We start from the raw sequence: 17931 nt of genomic DNA, 5'->3' as shown, positions 1-17931 counted from the left end.
CCATTTGTTTGTGTAAAATTGGTGGATGTAGTTTATTATTAAATCGGTACTCCGGCAATTTCTCCTTCGGTCAAACAGACGCAGTGACACGAGTCTATCGGTATGTTCGGCACATGTTCGCAGACTGAATCCTCCTCCGTCTCATCAACGTGGGTCGTACATGTCCTTCCCAATGAATATATTTGGACCTCTGAGAGACGGGTTAAAACAGAAGGAGACACTGGGTCCCGCGTCGCCGTAGAAATAGGAAAATGGCTCTCCTTCATTCTCAAGGTGCCTCAGTTGCAGTATTTTACTTCCTAAAGTGCCCTCAATTCCATTTCCCCTTAATAAGGCATGAAATTTGTTACAGGTTTTCTACTGTAGTAGGATATTTTTGGTGTGCTGAAGGTAGCAGGAGATGCACTCTATTAAACAGCAGGAAAAAAATTCACTCACCATTAGTATCCCGTAGCCTTAATAGGCTACTTTCCGTTGTTTGGACTGTATCCATCCAGGATGTAAAGAGGATGTTTTTATAGAAACAAAGTGTTGGAGGCTACACATAATAAATACATTTGATAACCTGCTGGGTCCGTTTGGTGTTTTAGAGGGAAGAATTATGTTGTTGAGAAACGCTTAACGTATATGGCGACATAAAAAAAAAAAAAAAAAAAAAGTGAACTTAATCATTTGAGAAAACGTTTTCGGTGTAAATGCATCATTACATCCAAAACCGTCTCGCTTCATTGATTCATTCGTCTTCATGTACTGTAATAGACACAGGATTTTATGAGACACAGCAAAAGAAAATATTAAGGCCACAATGTGAGAGTACAGTCACATTTACTTTTACATAAAGTAGCATATTCATATTGTAGTTACTGTGTGTCAGGAGACTGACCATTACAACACAAAGCTATGAAATCCAACGGGAAGTGATGCTCTGAAAGGCTTATTTAAGTTGCAAAAAAATTCATCTGAAATCCTTAAAGCAAGATGATGTAACTTATAAAACAAAAACGATACATTATTTTTTTTTAACATTAAATTCACGAGTAATAAAAACTGTCTTCTCTAGACTCAGTGGTTTTGTTGTCTCGCTTGGCCTGGTATGACGAGTAGCTTAGCGCTTAATGTTTTCAAGAAGACAATTGTGTTATTTCTCTTTTTTAAAGTTTTCTTCCCATCTTTCCACGACAACCAGCAGCGCTTGCTGCATAACTGCACATATAACAGGTCGCTGCTGTTTTCACGTGATTATTTCTTCTGCTTGCAAATGGTTGAAACCGTAATGAAAAAAAATGTTAAGTTAATATAAATGTCAAATTGGGGTGAAACTTTATTAAAAATTACAGTGAAAGAATGGAAATGTATCGTTTTGGGAGAAAATGGTGAAAAAAGTACAATTATTATAATTTTTTTAAATGTAATTTGAGCTCTACACAAAAATAAAGAAACTAAAAAGCTTTCTGATACACAGAAAAAAGCCCCACGTAAGCGGTAGTTGAGCATTGCCCCATTTAACTGGAAACTTTTCCCTTTAAAGTTAAACACATATTGAAGCGTCGGTCTCCCTACTACAAGCGCAAAAGCCTTTTCCACTTTGTTTTAATTTTAATTCACAACTGCGCTCTGAACCCGTAAGTGTGTGTGAGATCAGAGGGGAGGGGGAGGTTCAAACGTGGCACACGGGAACACCCCTCCATCAGCCTTTTGTCCAGCCTCCGCAGAGGCACCGCCGGTCCAAGTCCTCCGCGGAGGAGCCTTTACGGAGCTGGGAGATTGGGGGTCAAAGCAGAGGTCAAAGCCATCAAATCATCGCAGCCAGCCTGGGAGGTATATAGCGTGCGGCCCTTTTCCTGACACTTTGGGGCTTGTGGGTTTGAGAGATAACATTAGAAAGGATGCAGTGACAGAGGGGGGGGGGGGGCGTGCCGTCGTCAGGCAACAGCACTGCAGCACGCTCGCAGTCTCAAACCGTCAAGACGACACTCAGGTTATTTAAAGGAGGATGATTAATGTGTTGAGAAATGGCAAGCACCTGCCCCAGCCGCACTCACTTCCCAGTTTGTATGTGTGTGTGTGTGTGTGTGTGTGTGTGTCTGTGTGGGTGTCTGTGTGTGTGGGTGCATGCATGCGCAAGCACATGAACCTATACTGTATATGTGTGTGTGTGTGTGTGCTTTTACATCTGTACGTGCATTTCTTTTTATTCATGTGTCTGCCGTATTTTATTTTTTTGTTGCGTGTCTTTTGTGTGCATTTTTTTCACACACATCCTGGTACAGTGTGTGTGTGTGTGTGTGTGTGTGTGTGTGTGTGTGTGTGCGCACATTGCGCTGACTGGGCCGGTGTGCTGGCAATTAGAAAAACCACCAGTGGCAAGGTGCACATTAATCATGTTCCTCAGCTGAAAGAGAGAAATGGGGCGGAGATGGGGGGGGGAGGAAGAGGACGAAGAGGAGGAGGAGGAGAAGGAGAAAGAATAATGAGAGAGTGTGTCTGAGGTATTCAGAGCCGCTCGGCTGCACTGTTTGCTCTGACACGATGTTGGATGCGTTTATGAATAAGCAAGGTCATGACAATAGGCCCAAACCCAGCGGGCGGAGAGAGACGCCGAGGTTGATCTACTTCAGCTCCTCCATTGTTCCATATAGTGTAAAAGGGGGGAACCGGTTGTCTGTTATACGCTCGCTAAAGCAAATAATATGCGAGACACCAACCGTGGGTGAGGTGTAATAGTCCAGCTGCGGGCTCATCTTACTCTCTGGAAAGGCGTTGACAGATACAGCGGCCGGCTGATTTTATTGGCCGATATTCCAGATTATTATTAGAGAGAAACCGTAACGTATCACGTCGTTGTTACTTATCAGTGTCAGAATTGACAAAAAAAAAAAAGAAAATATATGCCGTTTTTTCAATATATGGGGGAAAAAAAATGTATGTCCTAATATTAGTATTGGCCTCTAGAGTTGGGCTCTCGAAACAAACATGAGCATCATCATCAGACCACTGATGTTACTGATAATCTGCAAAAGGTCCCTAGCTAATGATTATAAGAGATAAAATAAGATATCCAGGGGGCTATTTCCTTGTTACAGCAGCACAAAAACAACAATAAGAAACTGAAAATCATCCCTTCAATAATAAAATGCACTTCTCAAACCCTTAAAGAATGTATATATTGCACACCTGGCACGTAGCATTTCTCTAAAAAGTATTATAATCTGCTTTTTTAATATATTGATTCCATTTTTGGTAATTTGATGGTTTTAGAGTAACTTCTTATCAAACCGAAAGCTCAAAAGACATTCAGTTTACTGAGGAAACAAGGAGTAAATGTTTCTTTTTTGATTGATTAATGAACAATAATCCATTATCAAAACAGCTGCTGATTAGTTTTCTGTCGGCAGACTAATTGAATTTCCCGACACATCAGCCAACCAACCGCTTCTGCATTGTGACGGGGTGAAAATTATATTTAGCAAGAAGTAAGTGTTCGTCGCCTTCATTAGACTTCACATTATTTGATATCAAGATCATCTTCAGCCAGTCGTCCTCCTTGTAAACAGAAATCTGCTGCTAGCACTTGACAGTGTATTGCAAAAAAAAAAATGTCTGAAAATATTCTGGCTGTGATTTTTATGTCACGTGTTCTCCTCGTTGAAGGTGGACCCTCCATCTGTTTATATAGGCTGCTTTTTGATCACATGATAAAGAAATGTTCGACTCCTCCATCTGTGCCCTGAGACACTTATCGCTGTAGAAAAAAAAAGAAGAAGAAGCTCAACTCCTACCCGAAGAATTGACCTGAATTAAAGTTGGCTCTGCCTCAAAGATGATGAATGGAGCTCTGACTTGTGTAAGCTATTAAACGAACATCCTAATTAAAAACACGCGCAAGATTTGATATTTTTTTTTTTTTTTTTTTTTTTTAAACTGACAGTTTCCTCAAAAAAAACAATTAATCATTAATATTATTTAAACTCTGATCAGATGCAAATTCTGCGTCACCCGACGAGTTGTGTTTTTGGTCCTTTTTTTAGGAAAACACTGCGGAGCCGATTTGCTGCAGCCGACACAGAAATATTTAATAGGAGCAACGCAATAAATATTGAACAGCGCTCAGACAAAGTGGCAGTGCAGATCTAAATTACGAGTGAAGTGTAGTTTGTCCGAGAGCAGCCGAGTCGACTTTGACCCCAAAGGGTGGGAGAAGTTGTGAGTTTTGGTGTGAAGCCGAACTAATGAATGCTCTTCTGGTGCCCTTTTTGCTGCAGGGGCTGTTGTTTTTATATTTTTTTTAAAAAAAGAAGTTTTTATAGCATCCACTGCCTGCTGGTCAGCTCTGCAAAAACAATGAGAATCTAAGAAAGCATCTAATAAAGTTTTCTCTGTTCTTTTGTGTTACAGATGTATGATTGCTGATGAGGTAAGCACACACAACGCTGGCTCAGGAAATCTATTTTCTCCTCCAAAAAAAAAAAAAAAAAAAAATGAACCTGAGACTTCGCTGTGTGCCTTCCAAATTAATTTGTCAGCTCCGCGCCGCACTCCCATGTGCCTAATCGGTTTTGACACCAGAATCATTCTGAGACCTTATTACTCTTGGGCCTCACATCAGCCCGGCCGTCATATGCAATTTGCGGCGCAGTCGGTGCGCGATTGACTTGTTTTTTTCTCCACCCACCCCCTCTAACCCCATCCCACCTTTCGCCCGTGTGGTGATTTGGTCGGCCCCAGATGGGTCTCGGGAAGACGGTGCAGGCCATCGCGGCGGCGTACGCCTTCCGGCAGGAGTGGCCCCTCCTGGTGGTGGTGCCCTCGTCCCTCAAGTACCCCTGGATCGAGGAGCTGGAGAGGTGGCTCCCCGAGCTGCAGCCCGGAGACATCAACCTGGTGGAGAACAAGAGCCACACCACGTAGGTCGTTCCCGCTACACCCTTCTCCAACAGTGGCGTGTTCACGCATTCGTTAGCAACGTTTGGAGTCATGTTAGTGGCCACAGAATGAACCACAGTCCAATCTTTTCCCTCTGTTTTTGGTCTCCTCCACCTACCGAGGGAATCGCGTGGCTCTTCGGCGTCTAAACCCTCCGCCGCGTCCAACATCCGACGTCGTAAACTGTGTCCGTCTGCTGTTTGAGGCGGGACGGGTGGAGCCCGTCGTTATCGAAATGTCTTTCAACGATATGTACGAGTTTGATCGTGCGTACGTGTGACCAGTAAATGTGCTCCTCATATTGCTTGTGCGTTAGCACTGACTGGCCAAACATCTTTTTTTCCTCATGAAAGGCTAATATTGGCAAACTGATAAAACCTCTGAGCGAGACGTTAGCGGCTTGACAGCTAATTAAAGCTACAGTTTGAAGGAAATATGCAGATTTTCATACAGCTGAGTGTTAAAAACACAGGTCAACACCTCAGGTACTTGTTATTTTTAGACAGGGTATATGATTTAATATGAATTCTGTGGCTTCAGTTAATGATCTTGAACATTTTCTGAAGTGATCAATGAATCATTTGATTTAATAATAATAAATACATAACAATAATAATTTCTAAAATCAGCCGGTTGAAATGTGTTTCTGATTCATTACACATAAAACAACTATTAACCGTGTTGATTAGCGGATATGAACGCGTTCTGCACACATAAACACCCACAAGTTCTGGACCGCCATAATGTGAATATGTTCCAGACGTCTATACAAATCAGTACGCCAGTCAAAGGTTGGAGTCATTATTTGCGATTAGTGGGAAGTTGGCTCTCTAACAAGCTGCTATCAGTGTCTAATATCGCTCGCTACAACTCCATCTCTGCAGCCGTCCACTCCTCCTCATGCAGAGCACTCCTAATTTACCTAAAGGGAAAAAAATAAAAAAAAAAAAATGTCAAAACGTGAGCACGCTCGGTCACAGAGTGTGAAAAAAGTGAGGCGGCGTGACAGACAGCAAAGTTGAGGGCGGATAAATTAATCTCAAAGTGTCCCTCGGTGTCAGGAGCCAGCAGGGGCCGATGTTTGACAGCGCTGACAGACGAATCATGTCAAGGCGACGTCTGCAATATTGAACAAGAGACACATTTTTTTTTTTTTTTTCAGCGCAGGAAGTGGAAAAATGCTGTCTTGGAGAAATGTGCCTCATTTTCACAGCGGTTGACATTGATTCAGGTTCGCGGTGCATTTCTGCATCGTGGACTAATGTGGCGTTAAAAAAAACATCTACTTTTATTATCTTCTCAACTTTCCCCTAGTTTTCCTTTTTTTTTTCTTTTTGAAATGAAACAAACTTTCTCTATTTGTAACTTCCCACCTCACGTCACAGATGAGGTGCAAAGAGGTTGTGAAAGCCTTCTGGGGGGGGAAAAAAACCCCGTGTCCTTGAACTGGATGTGTTAATGACTGAACGAAAGGAGGCAAGAAAAAATTATGCAGCGCCTTCTCCCGGTGTTTTGTGCTTTTGTAGAACATGAACAGCACCTTAGGTTTTATTTTAGCTTGAGGAAAATGTGTGTGTGTGTGTGTGTGTGTGTGTGTGTGTGTGTGTGTGTGTGTGTGTGTGTGTGTGTGTGTGTGTGTGTGTGTGTGTGTGTGTGTGTGTGTGTGTGTGTGTGTGTGTGTGTGTGTGTGTGTGTGTGTGTGTGTGTGTGTGTGTGTGTGTGTGTGTGTGTGTGTGTGGCGGAAGGTGAGGAATTAAAGCCCGGCAGATGCTGGAGATGTTTTTGTGATTTCTCGGAGATGCTTATTGAGTTTCATGCAGCTGAGTTTGTTTGTTTATCCGTGACCGTGTGGCCGTGTGTTTGAGATGTAGATGAAAGAATGTAGAAATCGCAATACAGAACAGGAATGGGTTTCGTAAGCGCCGGAGATGTCAGAGAAGTTTGTGCTTTAACATTTGCAGCAGTTCGGTCCACGGACGCTAGTTTTCTGTAAATATTCTGGTTTGCTTTACCTCGAGGGCTCCGTCGCCGAGTAAATAAACACTGAAACACTTGAGCAGATGCTGGGTCTGTATTTAGTTCTGTTTGTCAGTGGTAAAGGTGACTGCTTGAAGAGCAGTTTATCTGGTGATACTAAAGATTCACCAGATCAACAAATCCATAAAAAAACAAAACAATAAATTGACACTGTTGTTTATGTGAGCTAAACCAGCTCATTTTTGTGCCGTTGTCGCCCAAACAGTATTAATATCACACTGGATGACATGTCCCTACATTACAATGGTCACAGGAACTGTAGTTTATTTTTTATTAACTCCCAAATACACACCTTTGCTGCTAGATATTCACCAAAAGCGCCAAATGTGTATTCATCCGCCGCTGAAAATAGTCCCCGACAAACGCAGTGTTTCCTCTTGTTTGAGCGACGTCTGTGGGAAATTGGCAGGAAATCACTGAGACTGTTCATCAAATCAAACTATTCACTTGTATAGATTTGGATTTATTCGAGGTTTACGTCTAAAGAAGAATCAGTGGCCCTGAGTTTCAGGCTCTTTGCTGAGCTGTGAAACGGAAAGCCTGCAGTCAGAGCTACAATAAACATAAGATGTAAAACCTCAGTGTCAAGGTTTCATACTCATGATTGCCACAGACGTTATAGAAAAACCTACAAATACAACATATACATATATATATATATATATATATATGCATATATACTGATGTTAAGCTTCTGAAAAGAAATGGAAAATGCCGCACACAGAAATAAAATGTGTTGACTAAACCACATAAAATGTGTGTTCAATCTAACAGAAAGGATTTACTGAGAATTATTTTGTGGTCTTTGATATAGATTCAGACATTTTTCACAAATGCGCAAATCAGTAGTTCAGCCACAAAATTGTAGTTATCGATTTTCATTATTTTATTAAAGAAAGTATTCCTCCGTTAATCAGGATAAATCATCTGCAGAGGAATAGTCGAAAGTACATGTTAGTTTCAACGTTAATAAGTCGTAATAACAAAATAGAAACGGGTCATAATGCGCAGCTCGTTACGCTTTTATTTCGAGCTAATATAAAACTCGTTCGTGTGTGTGTGTGTGTGTGTGTGTTGTGTTTTCAGGGGTATCAGCAGCAGTAAGGTGACAGTGCTGGGTTACGGCCTGCTCACCACGGACGCGCGCCCCCTGGTGGAGGCTCTGAGCAGGCAGCGCTTCGCCGTGGTCGTGGTGGACGAATCGCATTACCTCAAGTCCAGGAACGCGGCGCGCACCAAGATCCTGGTTCCCCTCATTCAGAGCGCCAAGCGGGCCCTCCTGCTCACCGGCACCCCCGCCCTGGGTCGACCCGAGGAGGTAATAAAATTTGATGAAATGAAAGTTTAATGACGCCTCGTGGGGAAGAAGAATACAAATTTAAGTGGAGTAAGCTGTTTTTGTTTTCTCACCAATGTGAAATGGGCTTAAAAAAAAAATTCCTTCAAACCCTGCAATTAATTTTTTTTTTTTTTTAATGAGAAATTAAACGCAGAGCCAAATGTGGACAAATACTGTAAGAAAAAATAAAACTCCACACATTTCAAACTGGGGGTTTCTGAGCCCCGCACTTCTGAGGAGAGATTAGCTCGGCTCGGCTTCTGCTTCTCACAAAGGTGTTTCCGCTCTGCAGCGCAGGTAGATCGCCATGGTAACTTGCTCACAGAGCAGGTTACGCTCCGATCCAACATTCAAAAAGCCAATTATCTCTCTCCGGCGTCACTTATCCTCCAGGATCCCGTGGTCTTATTTCAATAACCTTTGTTGCAAAAACTTCATTTACAAAGCCCGATATGAAGAGACACTGCACCGCAATAAATGAGACAAGTAATAAAAAGAAGCACATGGGGAAGGGTAGAGAGAGAGAGAGAGAGGGAGGGTGGGTGGGGTGGGACGGGGTTGGGAGGGGGAGGAGGGGTGACTATTGAATTTAGACACAATAAGGGCTGTTCACAGGACAACGGTGTTTGGAGAGCGGCCGAGCCCTCCCCCGCCCCTCTCCATAATGATTTATTATATCGTCTTTATATATGTTATATTGAAGCCGTAGATTGCAGCCGTACTCCATCAAGACGAAGACCACGATGTGAATAGAAAACTCTTTTCACGGTTTCACAATACGGCATCAATAACAAGAGCTCCGCTGTACAGTAATGACGGGCCTCTGATGCAGCTTCGTGCCGAAGCATTTAAAGTTTATACTTCAGCCCCCGGAGCAACGCTACCTCTGACTTCTACTGTTTATGGGTGGATTAAATTATCATTACGACGGCTTTGTAAATTAATTAAGTAACATAAGTTCATGGATGGATTTTTCAAATTATGCAGTTGATTTTATCGTCCTTGTCATGTCAAAGTGCTTTATTAAGACGCGTTCGATAACTCTGTTTGATTCAACCGCACTCAAGAGAAGCACATTCGAACCCCTGAAAACTTGTATTTGTCTGTGAAATTAAATATTAATGACTACATAAGCCCGGCTCAATGCTAAAGTTTGCATGAAACATCTCTGGGAATTATTTATAGAGCGAGAAAGACTAGACTTGGGGCGAGATGGTGTGGGTGTGGCTAAATGCTGCCCTATCCTGATCGGAGCAGAGGGGTTTGTGACATCACGTCTCCCTTAGTTAGCCACGCCCACCTCCTCGTGAGAAATCGCTCATGAAAAATAAAGAAGAACTGTTTCTAAGAAGCTGCGGGAGATATTAAGTTTTCAGAACTTTTAAAAGATCAGAGGCGCTTTAAAAATTTTTTTTTAGTTATTGTCAGGAAATCACTTGAAAACTGCCAAACCGAAAATACATGACGTCTCTGCTGTGTTCGTGAAACGTAAATCTTTAAAAACTGGTCACCCTCATGTATTTTTCATGTTTAAAAAAAAAGGAACAGTAGTTTGTTGGTTGGGGAACTACTTTCAGCAGCGGATTGATACACATCAGCTGCTCTAGTTTGTAGTTTTACAGCAGCAGGATGGCGTGTTCGTGGGACTGACTCAACTACAGTGTGCGTGTTCGTGCTCATGAAGGAAGACGTCGGCTCACTGATGTGTTTTTAATGATTTTTGGGCAACAGAGGAGCTCTACGGTACAAATGAACACCATATGCAGTATCTGCGACTTGTCGACAACGAGAAAAATGCAGAATATTGATGGATTTCGCCTTTAAAATGGGAACAGAATCATCTACCCCGAGCAGCTATCCTGCGATGACATCATAGCTTTTGTACTGACTGCGTTGACGTTTGTTATGTGGGACAGGACTCGGATCGCGCCGCCATCTATCTGCCACGCTGCTCTGAGGAAAACTTAATTATTGCCTAGACCCGATCATGATAATTAACTGATGAAATTCGGGCAGCTAATTAATTCCAGAACGAAGTGAAGTTACAACTTGTAAGAAATCTCGAGACGGTCTGTCATCGAGAAAGTGTGTGTTTGTGTGTGTGTGTGTGTGTGATGAGTGCCATCCTGTCTGCAGTGGTGAGGTTAGATTATTATTATTATTTTTTTTTTTTAAGATATCATCTATCTCTCTCTCGCTCTCTCTCTCTCTCACTCTGCCACGAGAATCTGAAACTGAATATACCATTTTATCATCTGCAGCATGGCCCTGATAAGCTCCGTCCCTGCCTCTGTGCCAGTCTCCCTGCTGCCATCATTACTCACTGTGGCTCTGACATCGAGTTAGCACACAGCTCAGGGCATGCTGCAACGTTCATGATGTGCCCTCATTCCTCCCACCTATTATATCAACAGTGTGAGGAGGAAGGAGAAGGAGGTGGCGGTGAGGGGGAGGAGGGGGAGAGAGAGAGAGAGAGAGAGAGAGAGAGAGAGATGCAAAGATCCTGTTGAACAAGTGCCGAATTCAGAACGGCGCTCTCCTCACTGCGGCTGCTTATTCAGATCGCCCCGCCGGTGATTACCTGTCATTACTTCAGAAATTGCTGCAAATACAGAAAATTGACAGGGCACACACACACACACACGCACACGCACACACACACACACACTCTGGGAGCCCTCGTTGCATCCGGTGATGTAAACACACTCTTTACCGCCTAAAATGACACACATCCACCGCGGCCTGAAATCAGCTGCTCGTCACTTACCCTGTAAGAATCCTCGGAGTCGGTTCGTCTTCGATATCGTTGACATTTTCAAATCGGCTTTGTTTGCTTCACCTAGTTGCGCTGCGCAGCGGTCTGACCCGGTTAATTGTTGCTGACACCAATTACCACGCAGTTGCGCAACACAGGACTGGTAAACCAGGTGAAGGACTGCAGGACCTTGAATACACACTCGCACACGAGATGCACTTCGTGACAGTTGACTAATGCGGCAGTGAAGTCTCCGCTTCGAAGCCAAAAAAAGCTGGAGACTACTTAAAAGTTAGCTCTCAAAAACAAGAAAGTGAGAAAGGGAACTTAAAGACGCACTGCTGCTCAATCAGATTGTTCAAATTTACACCAAATATAATAAATAAGATGATATTTGTGTGTGTGATTGTCTGAATTTAGTTTAATTAGAAGTGTTTCAGGGTGTTGAGTTTTCATTAACGCGTGCAGTAACTTTAAAAGGGCGAATGGTAGCAGATCAAAACAAGTTCATGTTGTTAACTAGTCAATACACCTTAGATGTATATATGACTTACTTTGATTCTATACTTTTGATTTTTCTGGGCATTTTGCAGCTTTTTATGCAGATTGATGCCCTCTATCCCAAGATGTTGGGAAGCTGGACGGACTACACCAAGAAATACTGCAATGCCCACTACAGGTAACACTTTACAAATGTCTTTATTCTTTCAAACTATTCTAATTTACATCCATACATATAAACGCTCGGTGCTCGGAACGACAAATCAGGATCAAAAGAGGCCCGATATTGCCAAATGGGTCACATTTAACAGACCTATAACGAGTAAAAACAACACTATATTAAATATTATATGAAATTCTATCCCAATCGTGTATTGCCGTTGAGAAGGCCGTGAGAATGACGTCGCCGCAGAGGCTGACAACTTAGCAAGCAAAGCGAACAGGTAATATGATGCATTTTCCTCAAACGTGTTGTTAAATCTCTACACCACTGAAACTACAATATTTGAACTGACCTCTCCGATGACAAATGAACTTCAATAGTCTCCCGCTGTTTATTTTAAAATGTCAGCAAACGTCACAGCTCAACAGAGCATTTGGACGTCAGCATCGCGAGAGGGGCGCGTGAAGGTGGACTCTTCACGACCCCATTGAAAGGCGGCGAAAAATGGTCAGCGTGTTGGAGGGAGGTGCTTGTTGGCGGACTATTTCACCTTGTTACTCTCGGGATGCTAGGCTAGGCTAACCACCTTCTGGCAGATGTTGGGTGCGTTATTGATTCCCTCAGACTACAGAAAAATCAAAGTCAGCACATTTCCCCACAATGTTCACTTTAGGTGCAACTCCTCAAGTTTGTGGCCACCTCATTATTTGCAGCTTAGTGGAAATAAGCACAGCTTCAGTGGGATCTCAGCCTACTATTTAATTGTGTCTGTTGGGACAAGGCGGGCCCCTCACCTGAGTTTTGGAGTGGCGGCGGTGCTGCTGCTGCTGAGTTGAGGTTTTGTTGTCAGAGCCAGACCGCGAGCTCAAGCCAAAGCGTGAAATGCCAACCGGCTGCCAGTTGCCAGTGACGATCAGTTACATGTGTGAACAAACACATCAAATGCATTGTTTTGGATGTCCATCACAGTCGGCCGGGGAAGGGCCCGGCGCCGCCGACGGCAGCACTTAGTATATAATAGTGCTCTGTGTCGCTGGGGAATGCCGTTCACACACACACACACACACACACACACACACACACACACACACACACACACACACACACACACACACACACACACACACACACACACACACACACACACACACACACACACACACACACACACACACTGAAGCTATCCAGACACGCACGAGGGGCACAAGGCGGTGCCACCTGAGCACAGTCTTCCCCCATCGGTCCTTTCATAACTGGAGATGCTGTCGCCGTGGAGACAAGAGAAGGCCGGCTGGCAGCGAGAGAGTCGCTGGTTCGAATCCGCACACCGGGCGGAAGGAGACGTGACTTCAGAAGGAGCGAGTCGGTCCTCCCCACACCCCCAACCCCACCCCCACCCCCTTCCTTCAGCAGCTACAACTTTTAAACACGGAAGTGTGAAACGGCACATTTTGGCAGCGTCTCGTTAAGTTTGCCCACACTTGCAGCCAACATGGCAGATAACCAGCCTTTGTGTGGAGGGCCAGTTCTATTCTAAAAAAAAAATCCATTTGGCTGATAAATTGTGAAAGTTTTTGGTGATGAACCTGCTGCTGTGGCCATTAGACAAAATAGTTTCCTGCTCTGCGAAGTGCCCTTAAGCAAAAAAAAAGAAAAAAAAAAGAAAAGATCCCCGACTGCTCCAGCAGAGCTGCTCAGCGGTAAACGATGGAAAGCTGCTGCAGCGCTGGGCAGCTCCCAGGTGGGGATGTTTAAATGTGTTTAACTATTCCTTCAGGGCATTGCTGTAAATAAGTGTGTTTTCTTTGCAAGTTTCTCCCGTTGAGAAGTTTGTGTGTTTATACATATATATAAAATAAATGCGTCAGCAGGCACGGCTTTCGCCTCTCATTCAATCTCTCGCAGGTATTTCGGGCCTCGCAGGCGGTGGGACTGTCGCGGCGCGTCCAACCTGGACGAGCTGCACCGGCAGCTGAGCCAGATCATGATCCGCCGCCTCAAGGCCGAGGTGCTCAGTCAGCTGCCCCCCAAAATCCGCCAGCGAATCCCCTTCGACCTGCCCAAGGAGGCCGCAAAGGTACACGGGTGACACATTTCTATCAAATATGTGATGTATAAGTGTGTTGTCACATTTTCTGGGGCTAACTAACTCACTGATTATAATTATAAATGAATTGTCTGTACAATGTTAGTCAATTATGATAAAATGCCTATTGTAATTCCCCAAGGTGATGTCATCAGATTGCTTGTTTATCCAACCGTCCATCCAGATGCGTCTCGTACAATGTAAAGTTTTGAGTTTTTTTTCCTACGGTTAGAAACCTCCTGCTCGACTCAATGAATCAAATGAATGACTGAAAATGGATTGAAGACTTTAAATGTAATCGCAAAATCAACTGAACGGAAATGCGCAGCCGCAACAGGAAAAGCACTGACAGGTGAAGTATTCAGTGCAACACGACAACCCAGTTATTAATCACGTCTTTATCGGACGTGGGAGTTTCCGGTACGTGTTGTGATTTTCTCGGCGCATTTCCACTATTCCCGGTCGAGATAAGAAAGTCTGGATTTGTTGTAACAGTGGTCCGTTGTAATCCGCCCGCTGTATCACTCATCTCCATGACTGTCACCCCGGCTCGACCTCTCCCATCCCCAAGTCCTGGACCGCTGTGCTTTTTCGGTTTATTTTTAGCATCTAAATTCCCGTCAAGCCTCTTTATTCGAGTCAGCGTGCGGACACGTTATCTAATTATTTTCTCAATCGCCGCTGCAGTGTCAGGTTCTACTTGAATGAAAGTCGCCCGCAGAAAGCAGAACAGAGAGACTCGCACGGACAACTTGGACTTGAAATATGAGCAAAAGATTCATAAGAATGAGATCAATATTGTTCATCACCTCTTCAGGTGCCCTTTTGCATGTGAAATCTGAGCTCTAATTACGCAATGAGGAAGTTGCTCAGGAAAAAGTGATGACGCGGGATTTTTTTTTTTTTTTTTTTTTTAGCCCCATTGTCCCTAAATGTTAAGGGTGCTGTAATTGGGGGGCTAAATATGGTCAGTGTTCCAACATCGCGGCGCCAATTAGGCCGGCGAGCGTCGATGTTGGAAAAGTTCACGTCACATCTTCTCTTATCTGAAGTTGGCTGAAACGGCAGCTTCGATGTCCTCGGACGAAACCAGCTCATTTGTCTTTTGGCAAAAAAAAAAAAAAAAAAAAAAAACGACTGTTCCCGCCGCACGGGGTTTTCTGCTTTTAATTATTTTCAAGAGATAAACCTCCTTTTAAATTTTTTTTCTTTGTAACAGGTATTTGTCCGCTGAGAAGAATAGACAGCCGCTTCATCCTCGCTGCTAAATGGACGTTTTTTTTTGTATTTTTTTTTTTTTCAAGAGACGAGAAACGGGAGGTGTGAAGTGTCCAGTCACCCGAATCCACCGCTATTGTGCTTCCCACAAACATGGGGGGGGGGGGGGGGGGGGAATGTGCACAATATAAAACCTAAAAAGACCGGGCGGACATTATTTCCATCTAAACAGCCCTTTGAAGCGTAGTTTTGCTAAGCGGCGATACGTACAGTGTCCCGCTCACCGCTTCGTTCCTTTCTATCTCATTTTGCTCCCTAATGATGGCTTTTATCTTCCGCAGCCAGACACTTTTTATGCCCCCGCTGCCCTTTGCGTTTTCAGCCCTGGCCTTTTTGTCAGTGTTAGCCTGGTGAATATCATCCAGGGTGGAGTGCTTGGCCACTCAGAGAGGGTTGTTTTGTTTTTTTTTCACAGCAGATTATAAAGAAAATGCTTGAATGTGCGATTTCTAATTAGAAAAAAAAAACCCAAAAAAACAACATTGAGAGACAGCCGTGGCCGTGTTTACGTAGGTGCTGCTGAGTGAAACATCTGAGGGGGAAAAAAAAAAAACATGAAGGAAGCAGCCGCTCCGCTTCGCTCCTGCAATATGATACTATTTATTCATTCAGCCGTCCTTGACTTTGACGAAGGTTTGAAGCCACTGAAATGCTAATTACTCCGGTAAATGCTGCAAAAGCTTTCATGTTGCACCAGAAATCTTCTCATTGTACCGATTCAGGAAACGGTTGCGAAACTTGCTCGGAGAAGTGTGGTGTTTGTAAGGCTCCTCTTCATTTTTATCACTTCCCCTCCCCACTCCCCATTATGTGTATGTTTGTTTCTTAATCAGGCGCGGCCCACCTCCACCTACCGTCAACTTGCCATATGCTTTAAGGAAGTGTTAGATTTTATGCTGCAGCCTGAATTCAGATGTATTAAAGTGACAAAGTCATACTTTTTTTTTTTTTTTTTTTTGGGTGCACCAGAATTGAATCAAACCTGCAGCACAGGATTCTGCTTTCCATGCAATGTTGTATAAAATGTGCCGAAGCCTGGGAGTCCTGTTTTTTTTAATTTATTTATTTTTTATGATAAACCTACAACAAGTGTTGTTTATGAGCGGGAGGGCGGCATATGCTGCTTCTTTTCCCCCGACTGCGATTCCTCTCCGCGCCTTTAAATACTCCTCGCCAATCACCTTGAGAGCAGCGCCGGGCGTCTTTTGATTTATTGTAGCGGCCGGGCTGCTTCTCCATCTTCGACCCCGGCTTGTCACAAGGCGGCTATAATTGGGAGACGCTCATGACCCACCTAACACGGCAGCCCGGTCGGAGGCGAGGGGGAGGAGGAGGAGGAGGAGGAGGAGGAGGATCCTTGGGAATTCTCCCATCTCTCTTTTCTCTCTCTGTTTTTCTTTTCTCTTTCTCCCCTCTTTCCAGAGGAAAGTAGGACACCCAGCAGCACCATTAATTGTTTTGCCCTTTATATCTCAAAAACAGTAGAGAACGAGGGATGAAGACGTAAAGTGCCTTTGCGCTCTCCTTTCGCTCCGCAGGAGGCCGCGGCCGGCGTCGCGCAGTGGGAGCGCCTGACGAGGGGACTGGGGTCGGGGGTCGCCGGCGCCACCGACAACCCCTTCACCGAGGTCATGAGCCTGGTCATGCAGATGTACAAGCAGACGGCGATCGCCAAGGTAACGGGAGACCAGGTGGTGCCGGATGTTGTTTCACCCCAGACTTTGTTATTCGGGACGAGGTTGGAGGTCTTCTGTGTATCCAGATCCTTATAGTGTCGACATCAATCACACACACACACACACACACACACACACACACACACACACACACACACACCTTCCTGTTGCCATATACTCACTGATACGCCACATGGGTATTAATCCGCCGCAAGAAATAGTCCCCGTCGAAGCGCTATTACCTCCTCATAAACGAATGCTTGCGAAAAACTACGATTCCCGTCTCTTTCAGTAACAAATATAACGACGCATTAGTGACTTATTTTTTAATGTTAATACTATTTTTCATCTTACAGTATTTGCACTGTACCTTTCATTCCATCCTTTCACCACCGGCCGTGATCTTCGGTTTGTATTGCAGGTCAGGTTTCCGGTTGGACCGCCATGCATTTATACATTAGTTGAAGACACTGATGTGGGGCGCAGACTGAATCTGATTTGAGGTCAAACAGGTGATTCTTGTGAAGAAAATATGGTCGTTTCTTTCGAGTCCGAAAGCTTTAAACGGTTTAGGGAAAAGTTTAAAGGAACAGTTCAACAGAATTTGATGACAACATCGATACCGCTCCCATGTCAGCATAAAGCCGGAGAAGCAATTAGCTTAGCTGAGCTTCACGTAAGGACTAGAAACAAAGGGATGTTGATGTGTGTGGAGTAAACGTAGGCTAGTGCTTTCGGCCTAACGTACTGCGGGCTGCAGCTCAGCTGCGGGTGTCCGAGATACTCGCAAGGTCATGTGACGGAGCAGAAAGGGTGAAAAGGAGGAGGTTGGATGAAGCAAACGGGACCTTCCATGAGAGAAAGCAAAAGTCGAGGTGGATTTCTTTTAAATTAGTGCAAGTAAATTACTTATAATGATCTAATCATTATATATATATATATATATATATAAAAATATATAAAGCACATGATATCCTCAGAGGTTTTTTTCACCCTCTTGAAGTCTGACAGTTAAAAGTCCATAAATCATCCTGAACAGTTTAAATGTCTGAAAACGGAGCAAAACAAAGTCTCATTTCTTTTCCTCTCATTTCCATGTTTCACGAAACAGTAAATTGAACGTACGGCGTCGTTCTCCGAGCGTTTGGCCGACCACTCAGTGAGATCTCATGG

General features: G+C 43.9%; 1 protein-coding gene across 1 annotated transcript in view; it reads left to right on the top strand.

Moving 5' to 3' along the window:
* Nucleotides 1-17931, top strand: part of zranb3 (zinc finger, RAN-binding domain containing 3) — a 69859-nt gene that overhangs the window by 5431 nt on the left and 46497 nt on the right. The window contains exons 3-8 of the mRNA XM_069712772.1: nucleotides 4396-4414; nucleotides 4726-4904; nucleotides 8047-8278; nucleotides 11648-11733; nucleotides 13624-13795; nucleotides 16621-16758. Coding sequence (XP_069568873.1) covers nucleotides 4396-4414; nucleotides 4726-4904; nucleotides 8047-8278; nucleotides 11648-11733; nucleotides 13624-13795; nucleotides 16621-16758 — 826 coding nt within the window. The remainder of the gene's footprint in view (nucleotides 1-4395; nucleotides 4415-4725; nucleotides 4905-8046; nucleotides 8279-11647; nucleotides 11734-13623; nucleotides 13796-16620; nucleotides 16759-17931) is intronic.

The sequence above is a fragment of the Brachyistius frenatus genome, unplaced genomic scaffold, assembly GCF_029030835.1.
Source record: "Brachyistius frenatus isolate BFR_SWC_R1_liver_20210118 unplaced genomic scaffold, ASM2903083v1 Contig_112, whole genome shotgun sequence".
Classification (NCBI taxonomy): Eukaryota; Metazoa; Chordata; class Actinopteri; family Embiotocidae; genus Brachyistius; species Brachyistius frenatus.
Note: the sequence above shows the minus strand (reverse complement) of the source record. Positions and strands in the feature narration are given on the sequence as shown.